The following is a 10932-nucleotide window of genomic DNA, read 5'->3' as shown; positions in this document are numbered from 1 at the left end:
CTGGCTTGGTACAGGACCATTAGATGATGCCACATACCAAATATTAAAGTCCTAGCTACTGTGGTTTAGACAGAAGAAGATTTTTAAGTTTTTCTTTTCGGCTGCGGTGGCAACCAGAGTTCTGCATGGGTTTCAATTCTTTGAGCAATTTTGATAGAGGGGCACCCAAGGATTATTTCTGTGAAGTTTAGTGTAATCTGCCCAGTGGTTTTGAAGAAGAAGATTTTTGAAATTTACAATATAGCCATATAGGTATAATAAGCCCCACCCCCGGGCGGCCATGTTTTTTACCGAAACAGAACGGCTTAGGGAATTTTAGTAGAAGGTCACCTAGAGATAATTTCTACAAAATATTTTTGAAACCCTGCTAAAAGTTTCTGACAAGAAGATTTTCAAAGTTTTTCCTTTCGGTTGCCATGGCAATCGGACTTCTGCATGGAATTAAATTCTTTGGACAAGTTTGCAAGGTGGCCATCCACGGATTATTCCTGTGAAGTTTGGTGTAAATCTGCCCAGTGGTTCTGAAGAAGATTTTTTTACAAATTGTTGACACACGACGCACGACGGATGACGCAAGACGGACATCGAGCGGTCAGAAAAGCTCACCTTGTCACTATGTGACAGGTGAGCTAAAAACTACGGGTACCACAGTGGCACTGTTATTATATTGATATGTTTAACGTTGAGGTGGACTTCAAGAAAAATTAATAAACGGTACATATAATATGTATATATGTCTTAAAAATGATACTTACTTACCATGACATTTGTATTCAAGAATAAAGACCTACAGTAACTGAAGAGCTACATCTCGGACAGTTCAACACTTTCAATACTTCATTATTGTCGAATGTCCGAGTGCTAAAATTGCACAAAAAATTTTAAACATACTTTTAGCTCAGTTAATATTTGGTGATTTGTATTCGGATGTCGCCATTTGCTAAACAAAAAGGGTAGGATAAAAAATGTCCTCTCCTAACAGAAATCAAGATATAATATGTTGTCGAAGAAATCATTAATTTGTTTATCGTGCCTCTCAGCGCAACACGGCTCTGACCACCAGATCTCTAGACACTTTCTTAAGTGTGAATTTATTAGAAGCTGGATGCACCGTATTTGGTTAGAGCAAGGCATTTCATTTGAAAAAAAATATATATAACTAAAGGTTTTATTTGTCAACACCTGAAACATTTTCCAAGGCGTTATATTTTAAAGGATTTTATTTACTAATTTCTTCGGCCACAGATCGTACGTTGTTTCCTCAAAAAAAAAAAAAAAAAAAAACAACAACAAAAAAAAAAAAAGCAAGAAAACATGAATATTTTCTAGCCAGAGATATATCCTTTTTCTTGCAATTGGCGATCATGTGTCATTTAAAATGTGACCCTAAATATTAATATAATGACGAAATGATTATGTTCCCATTCTGTCTATAAATATAAGCAACATATGTTAAACATAATGTAACAAACCTACTTTGTATTTTTTCTTGACGTGCCCTTCAATTAGGTTTACTACGTCACTGACATGAAAACCTTTATTTTCGCCATCTTCTACACCCATTGTGTCGTAAAGACAAAAGTTCGTAAGAACACCTGCTCCCTTATACATATCAAACTAAAAGAAATAGAATTTCATTCAAAATATATTGTATTAACCAAAAATAACGTCTGAAAGACGGATTTCTTGAAGAATCACATATGACTGATTTTTTTATATATATACTAGTATATTATCAATACTGTTTTCTCAAATCACCTAACTCCAATTTCCGGAAGGAACGCTCTAAATAGGCAGTAATTGACTCAACAAATATTATTACGCAACTCTCAGGTTAATACCAATATCTTTTTAATAAGTTAACTAAGACTTTTTAAATTTCAACCGTATATAGACAGCATACTGCCAAAAAATCTAAAAATTAAATTGAAGTAGAAACATGCAATCAAATAAATTAAATTCTATTTTTTATTTCTTCCACACAGTTTGAAGTAGTTTATAACTCGCTCATATGTTTATGATTAATTGAAGTTATCTAAACATTTCCTTTAAACTTAATTTTTGAAATTGAGTAGCAAATTAATTATTCCAATATGAATTTCTGCAATTTCTGCAAATTGATCCCATTAAAACAAAATGTTTCGAGGTTGTGATCACTCCTCCGAGGACAATTTTAGGATGATTAAAATCAACATTTGTTTATGTTTGACAAGTACAGTGAACAGCTTAAAACATTTTTTTTTGAAATTCAATAAACAATTACTGTGAATATTTGAAGCAATTATTGTATATCAAAATACATATATTTTATAAACCGGTTGTATACGATTTCTGATGTGACAACGGAACAAATAGTTCAGAATTTAAAACAGTAATTCATCTTCACAGAACAACATGTTAACTTGGAAAATTATTTCAAAATACTCATACTTTTAGGCTCATTATGATAATGATAATGAAACAGCCTTAAGGAGAGCTCTTTGTTTTACACACGAAGCTCAGTGTTAATAAGCACGAGTACAAGTATAGTTTGTTTTGATCTAGACCATGATCATTTTGATGAAATAGAACAAAATGAAAACTCCACAGGTCGCTCAACACAACAAAAACGAAAATGTTGAAGGCTAGGTTTGATTGATGAAAACAAAAATCGCAGATTTGATCAGCATCTTAATAACTGGCAAAAATACATATTTCAACGAATTTTGCGTCATTCTGTGACATTTATTTCGTACTGTATTTCTTGCCTGCCTTGCGGGGAAAGTATACACTTGTCCAAGCAGCGCTAAGGATAGGAATTACTGTGTTTCCGTAGGTAAATACCTTGTCTAAAATAGTTGCACTTTGGTGATGTCACATACTACTGACACTATTATGACGTCATTAACTATAAAAAATAATGCAAGGTAATATCCAAATCTATTTGTCACTATGATCTATTTTGAACGGGATAGGCAAGAAGAAATTATCTTGCATGTCTACCTGTGTTTTTCCAACCTTCGTGACAGCTTGGATAAAAACAACGCTAATACTCGGTTTTTCATTCCACACTATCACTTGGGTAGGGAAAAATACCCTCTTACACAGACAGGCGCGTAAGACCTTATAGACGTAAGCATCATACAGTTTAGTGACCTGGCTTTTCTAAGAAAATTTTAATATCTAAACCTAAGCGTAAAATAAGATTCGTTTAGAGCTATGTAACTGTTGCGTTTCTAAACAGTTCAGTGTATCTATTACGGAAATGATTTCCAATATCAGATATATCTACATCTGGCTTTGAGGAAATGAATATGCTCACAATAGTGACTCAACATGTAGCATTAATGAATGAAACATTAAAGGTCCATTACTAAGTGAAAGTGAGTTGGCAATTTTTTTCATAGCCAGTGCATAGACTTCTTCAAGACACTAAATAATGAAGATTGGCAGGTCAAAATTTACAGAAGGTCTTTGGAACTCAAAGAAATGTATGTGTATTATGTTGAAATTTCAATGAATCGACAGAATGACCCCCAGGTCTTTTTAACTTTCTTCATACTTCATAGAAAAATAATTGTACATATACTGCGATTTATTTCGAATTTCTACATACCAACTTTCATTTTCCAATAAAATAAAATAGTTTCTGTGCTTTTTAAAAGAAATTAAAATGTTCACTTTCCTTAATATTGGACCTTTAATTAAATGTTCGTTAAGGTGAATGTACTTTTTTCAAAAATATAACAAAAAGTTAAATTTCTTTCTTGCATTGATTTTATCAGAAAATGTATCAGATTGTATTTATTATCACAACAGCGGCTGAAAAAAGTACTTGGATTCAGTGTTGTTATATTTTCTAGTCCTTTGGGATTACTGAGTCTATTCAACATATGTGTAATAGAGTTCCGCTTAAGCCGGTGCTAGGGGGGCGTGAGAGGTGTTGCACATTTCATCACCTCTCATGAACAGACTCAGTCTAACCGAATCTGCTATTATTCTTCTTGGTTGCATTCGATGCTTCCAAAGGATCTTTTTACAGATTTTATTGGCAAATCAATGAATTAAGTGTACGTTCTATAATTTGATTTATGTTACAATGAAATGAACTTGTTAAAAATTCATATGTTCTGTGTTTTTATGACTTTTTAAAAAGTGAAATGTGATCATATAAATAAATGTGAACAAATTATATGTTTCCTTAATGCAATGTATATGAAAAGTTATCACTGAAATATAAACATTATATGAGTAATCCAATCAGTGGTCGAATATAAAATAGTAAGCCTCAATATTTAAACTTGCTAATAGTTATAATGCAAGAATATAATTTTCGTATAAGACTTTTTTGGGGATCACGTAAAGGAAAATTGAGACAGGTATATGAAATGTTGTTGTTGTTTTATTTTTTTTGTTTTTTTTTTTTTTGGATTAAAACCGAGTAGTTGTCTCAAAGAATATTAATCTTATCAGGGCGGTTTGTTCTTATTAAAGGCAACGAATGCAAAACAATTCAACAATTCAGATTCCTCTTTCACTATGGCAAACAGTGTAGTGTATTAAAATCAATTTACAATTTACTAATATTCAACCGTTTCGGCTACATGGATTTTTCAGGGAATAATAATAATAAACAACGGATATAACGTCATAGTACGTTCCGATAAAATTGCGGGAAACATGCGGCAGTATAATGGACGCAACGTCATAGCCGATATATGTTTAAGTACATTTGAAAAAGAAAGAATTTAGATATCAAAACACAAACCAGCAATAACGTGACGTATATTGTAAACTTTTAAGAAACATTCGATCAAGTTGATACAAACGTTTCTATGTAAATTAGGAAAAAAGACAAATACGAACAAATGATACAATAAAATGAATGATTAGAGAACTACATATTATATGATAATTTGATAAATTATAAAGTTATATAATTTTATTAATGTAAACAGTGATTTGAATCCATTTCGGTCTTTTCGGCCTGCCTTCACCGGTAAAAATCTAGTTCTGTAATACAGCCTAAACTGGTGGATGACAAGCAAATAAATTGTTTAATATTTAATATATATTTACATGTACTCATATCTTCAATAAAATTACCAGAAATGTCAACTGTTTTTGTATGGAATAATCATTTCTAAAGTTACATTCTGAACTGTTGATAATTGTTACATTTGAGAAAATTATTACAACATATTAAACATACATAGATTAACGCACATGTATTCATTTCGTCAGTAGATACCAAAGCAAGCGAACAGATCTACATTCAATTTGACTTTACGTTTATATTACCATGCCCGAGCACACTGTAACGGTATATCAATACATGATTACCAAAAACAAATGTCAATATCTTATTTTTTGTAAAATCAGAACTAAAAAAGAAATATTATACACATACTGAATTCGTGGCGCTCGTTAAGAACAAACCAGTGAACGCTTTGTGAACAAGCCGTCCACTACCAATGCTACAAATTGAGTTGATAAAGGATGACTTTCCTGCCATAATTGGTCCCAGAAGCAGTAGACCTGGGTTCTTAACCTCGTTACTGCCGGTTTCATTCATCTGTATCTCTTTCAATATTTTTTCGCTAAACTGAAATTACAAATATGTCAAGAAAAGATTCTGTAAATAAATGTATATACAATGAAAAAATAACACGTTACATATGAATAAATGGACACGTTGACAATATAATAACTACCTTTGAGAAGCCGAGTCCATTTGAGACTAAATCCAAAGCATAATATGTATATAAGCACTGAGACAAACCGGGGCCAGTAATTTGAAACAGACCCCTATGGTTTGCTAAGCGATTGAACACTATGGAACATTTTCAAAACTGACAGATAAAATGTGGTTATGAACACATGTGTATTCGTTGATTCAACGTAAGACTGTTATACTTCTAAATTGCATTTTGGTGAAAACCAACTTTTATCTGATTTAATATGGGTGGTTTTCAAAATAATGAAGCTTTTTCTTCTTTCTCACCTTACTATAATCCAGTTCAGTTTTAGAATGTGTTTTAGGGCAAATTATATCCAAATCAATGTAGTTAATAAATGTGTGCAATTTCAGCTTAATGGCTTAAGCAGTTTTAAAGTTATATTAAATTATATAGCTAATTTTGTCCCCTGTGCACCCAAAAAAGTGTGACATTTTACATGAAGAATAGTTTTCAACTGTGTTTTACTTTTTCAAACCAAACTTTATTGTTACAGCTTTGGCTTTTTTATGTAACATAAACTCTGCACATTTAAAGAAAATGCTTTTTTTCATTAACTACATCTTATTCTTACCAATATTTCACAGCTTGTGATGGAACCCCCTTCACAAAGAATAATACTTATTTTAAATGTTGAACTCCTTTCAGCTGTAAAGACACAGTATGAGTTTTTTGTTTTAATTATTAGGCAACCGGTACCAGTCATACGATATTACAGTATTTGACAACCAATTCACAGTGAGATAAGTACGTTCTTTTTAATACATGGTGATTACAGCTTTTTCAATGGCCTAATTGGTAACTAAATCATATGTGTTATATTTCAGAAGACCTTAAACAACATTCTTAAAAATATCAAATAAAAAATATCAAATCAAGATTTCAGTGTAATACTTGGTTTTAGATGTCGTTGAGATATATCAACAATCACGTTTATTGCATGTTTTCCTCCTTTCATAACAAAGAGCGTCCTTGAATTCATGTGTTTATTTAAAGCCATTTAACAAAAGATGAACACACTTGAATGTATAACCTTATTAAAAACAAATGTTACTCCGGTTGAAGTGTAAATAAACTGTTTATCTGCATATGTTTTATCCTTACTCATTTGGCTTACCGGGATGACTTATTTTATGATCTGATATTTTATAGTTATCCCCCTAAGCCTTATCCGTATCTGCATTTTACTGTTAGAAAAACGTAAATATTAAACAATCCAAAAAAGTCATAAAATATTGTTTAGACTTACTTATTTCAATAAATTAAACATTAATATCCATTTAGAAATAAGAGAATTAAAACTTCGGAAATATGATATGAACAGGGGAGATATTTACCCCGACACCGGTTTCAAAACACAGCGGACTGCAGATGACACGAACTTGCAGAAACAAAACACAAAATATACATTCATAAAATGTCAGCGAGCCAATTTTATGCTTAGATGTCAACAAAAAAAACATTATAATAGATGTAATCATTACAAATACATTGTACATGCACCAGAAAACGTCCCAAACGGATCCCAACAGAAAAATGCAGAATAAGTTTGGACATGACGGGACAGCGACAGTCAAAAGTTATCGCGCGGTTCCGAAACATCCTATTATTTGAACTATACGTTTTTATGGTCTTCCCGGTGTACGATTAACCTATTTTCAAACCGAGACAGCATTTCAAACATGATCAAATTGGGTCGGTGATGATTCAGCTGGTGTATTAACAGGACGGAGACAGAAAGTTGATATAATCATATCCCCACAAACGGTGTTTTGGGTGTATAGGAGTGAGATTGTGGGTCGGTCTGTCGGTCGGTCCTTTGGACTTTATGGTTTCCGGAACTCGTTAAAGACTTGAATGATTTAAATAACGTTTGGTACACATGTGTAATATTGTAAAATACAGGTCGCGTTCGACACTTAAGTCAGTAGTACAAAGGTCAAGGTAACAATGACCCAGAAAAGTTAAAACAGTTTCCGGATGTTAACTTGAGAACGCCTGGGCCAAGGATCACAAATTTTGGTACACATTTGTAACATCATAAAATACAGGTCAAGTTCGACTTTGAAATTAGTAGGTAAAAGGTCAAGTTCACAAAGATCCAGAACATAAAAATGATTTCCGGATGATAACTTGTGAACGCTTGGGCATAGGATCATAAGTTTTGGTACACATGTGTAACATTATAAAATACAGGTCATCTTCCACTTGGAGGTCAGTAGGCCAAGGGTCAAGGTCACAATGACCCGGCACAGTTAAATGGTTTCCGGATGATAACTTGTGAACGCTTGAGCCTAGGATCACGAAAGTTAATAGGAAGGTTGATCAGGACCAGCAGATGACCCTATTGATTTGAGGGCAGTAGGTCAAAGGACAAAGTCAGAATGACCCGGAGGAGTTAAACCATTTCCGGACAATAGCTTCAGAACGCTCTAATGTCGGCCATTTTTCCACGAACACCGTTATCCAAGTCACATGATCCCAACACTGTGATAAATGTATGCTCATTGGCAAAATCTGCCAGCAACAAATTTTCACTTGAAATAAATCAACAACTAAGATCCACCATACAGTTATAAGAACACACAAATGTACACGCTGACACACAGACACAAAGTAATCTAGAAAAATTTGACAATTACTTACCGAATGCGTCCAGTCGCCTCCCATATCTCGCCATGGATCAACCAACGGTGGGGTATTTGGACGGCTATGTTCTCTGTATACAACACGCTCTTTATAACAAAACAAAAAATATGAATATATCATTGTACTTTGTTATTCATTATCATGTTGTTGAGAAACAAACATAAAATGTTATGAAGCTATAGACTCAAATCAAAAGGCTGAATATTTCCTTCATACATTTTTTTATTCTGATTTTAAACCATATTTGCAAATCTATTAAATTCTTAGTTTTGAGTTCAGTGCGTAATAAATACTGAAGTTAATGTTTTTGATGTCAGTTGATTAAACTGAATATGAATGGGCAGCCAACTTTTATTGTATTTTTTCCTTTTTAATTTTGTTCCTTCCATTCAATGTTATTTCGTATTTTCATTGATACAAGTATATTAGGTTGTATACCATGTAGATATTTTCTGTGTACACATGTTCAAATCTCCAATATTGGAGAAAAATAAAGATCTATCTATTTAAGAAAACAATTGTGCGTACTCGGTCCATCTGTTTGTTTTACATTCATTTATCTATTTTAAAATTTCATTTGTATAATATATTTAAGTTACTTATTGCAATATCATGCTTCAAACATCGTAAAGAGAAAAAGGAACAAACATAACTAGAATTGTATCTATAGGACACATACTTTGTCATCATCTTTATATCAAAAACTATCAAAGGGCCATGGTCATCTGCACATCACGCTTGTTTATCTGTGAAAGTTTGAAGCTAATCAGGCTAATAATGTGGGAAGAGTTGGACACACAAGTTTATTTTCTATATTCCTTATAGCGAAAACAATCGAAGGGCATTATCTCCGATAACAATAGTCACATAAAATCCTTTCCATTAAGGTCATCTGTACATCTGCTTATTCATTTGTGAAAGTTTGAAGCTAATCAGGCTAACAGTGTGGGAGGAAATTGACACAAAAGAGTTTTCTCTATATTCCATTTCGCAAAAACGCAAAGGGCCATAACGATAAAACATAATAATAGAATATATTATTTTCTTTATGGTCATTTGCACATCAAGGTTGTTCATCTGTGAAAAGTTGGAGCAAATCAAGCTAATATTATGGGAAGAGTTGGTCACACAAATTTCGGGACAGACGTACAGATATACGGACAGCGGCAACGCTACATGCCCCTCCCCCTTCGTTAATGTGGAAGGGGTAAAAAGGGATAAATTATTGGGAAAAAATAACTCAGGTTAGGAAATCGTGCTCTTGAAGGTTCGTAGAATCATCTCTCTGCTCTGGCAATGACTGTCTTAGTATTATCAAAGGAGTTTTACAAATATAAAGTGCAAGTAAGAATTACAACACGTCAAAATACAGCACGTAATGTTTTAATAATATACAATAAGATCTTAATGTTACATACGCTACCTGGATAAATATGTGATATGTAAATGAGAGTGCAATTATTTAACAGACCTTAGATTTGCGAGAATCTGTTTAAATATCATTGTTCTCCTTTCCATCAAAATGCCACGCATTATTTATTTGTGGTTCTTTATGATTCATTTGACTGTAAAAACATTAGATCTGAAGTTTGTTTATAGTTCGAAGGAAATATGATATTCAAACACAGTTTAATAATAATAATTCTTATTTACCAACCTGGTTTTGATTCACTATCTCCCATGTCTGACACAATGAATGAAATTATATCCGACAATATTCAAGCCATGTGATCAATTCCAGCCACGTGATCACTGCTTAAGGATATTATATTTTAAACCAATGAAGATAGTACTCGAAATAGTTGTTCCTTGTGGGAAGTTTGATCACTCTATGATAGTTACTAACACTTTCAAAAGTATTCTATGGATTACGTCCTGTGTCTTTTTTTTATTTTGCTCTTGATATAAAACGGATCAAGTTTCACTTCGATAATTAATGGAAGTTTATGAATGTTTTGTTGTCTTTTGTAAATGACAAAATAAGTTAACGGAGGGTACGGAAAGAGATTATATGCGAAGTTCTGTATCAGAAGTGTGGTATTCCGTTCGTATTGTCAGATAAAATCACGAATGACATTTTTATGGTAGATTATATTTTGTTGTTGATATTTGATAGTTGATCTTATTTAGTTGATCATTGTCCTTAATGCGGTAAACATATTCTCACAGCCAAATGGAAGCACGATCTTTAGACAATACTTTACATTCGGAGTTAAGCACGGACTTTAATATTGTAATAGATTTGATGAGGTTCCTTTTATATCTTAATTTGCGTTTCTTCTTGACGATATTTAAATATTTTATGGTCTTTATAAGACCTAAATCAGGAAAATTACAAAATTATGCGACAGTTTTCGTCTAAAACAGATCACGTGAGTATGTTTACATTTAATATGATACAGACAAAACACTTGCATTGCATTTAAATGGTTCGAAAATCGAACTAGACTGATACGTACACTTAAGTAATTGCCTTTGAAAAAAAGTTGTGAAAGCCGAAGTGATTTTTTCAGGCTTCAGGTCCCAACACCAAAAGCACACACGTTACAGTTCATATACTTACTTA

The 10932-nt window shown here is 32.7% G+C and overlaps 1 protein-coding gene across 1 annotated transcript; it reads right to left on the bottom strand.

The window, feature by feature from the left end:
* Positions 1-1476: 1476 nt before the first annotated feature.
* Positions 1477-10562, bottom strand: LOC128551822 (interferon-induced protein 44-like; the record flags this gene model as incomplete). Its single annotated transcript, XM_053532738.1, has 4 exons — positions 10024-10562; positions 8364-8452; positions 5390-5584; positions 1477-1617 (listed from the first exon to the last, which is right to left on the bottom strand). Coding segments are annotated over exons 1-4 (450 nt in total), but the record flags the coding sequence as incomplete, so codon positions are not given.
* Between the last annotated feature and the right edge of the window lie 370 nt (positions 10563-10932).

Source organism: Mercenaria mercenaria, unplaced genomic scaffold, assembly GCF_021730395.1.
Source record: "Mercenaria mercenaria strain notata unplaced genomic scaffold, MADL_Memer_1 contig_1737, whole genome shotgun sequence".
Classification (NCBI taxonomy): domain Eukaryota; kingdom Metazoa; phylum Mollusca; class Bivalvia; order Venerida; family Veneridae; genus Mercenaria; species Mercenaria mercenaria.
Note: the sequence above shows the minus strand (reverse complement) of the source record. Positions and strands in the feature narration are given on the sequence as shown.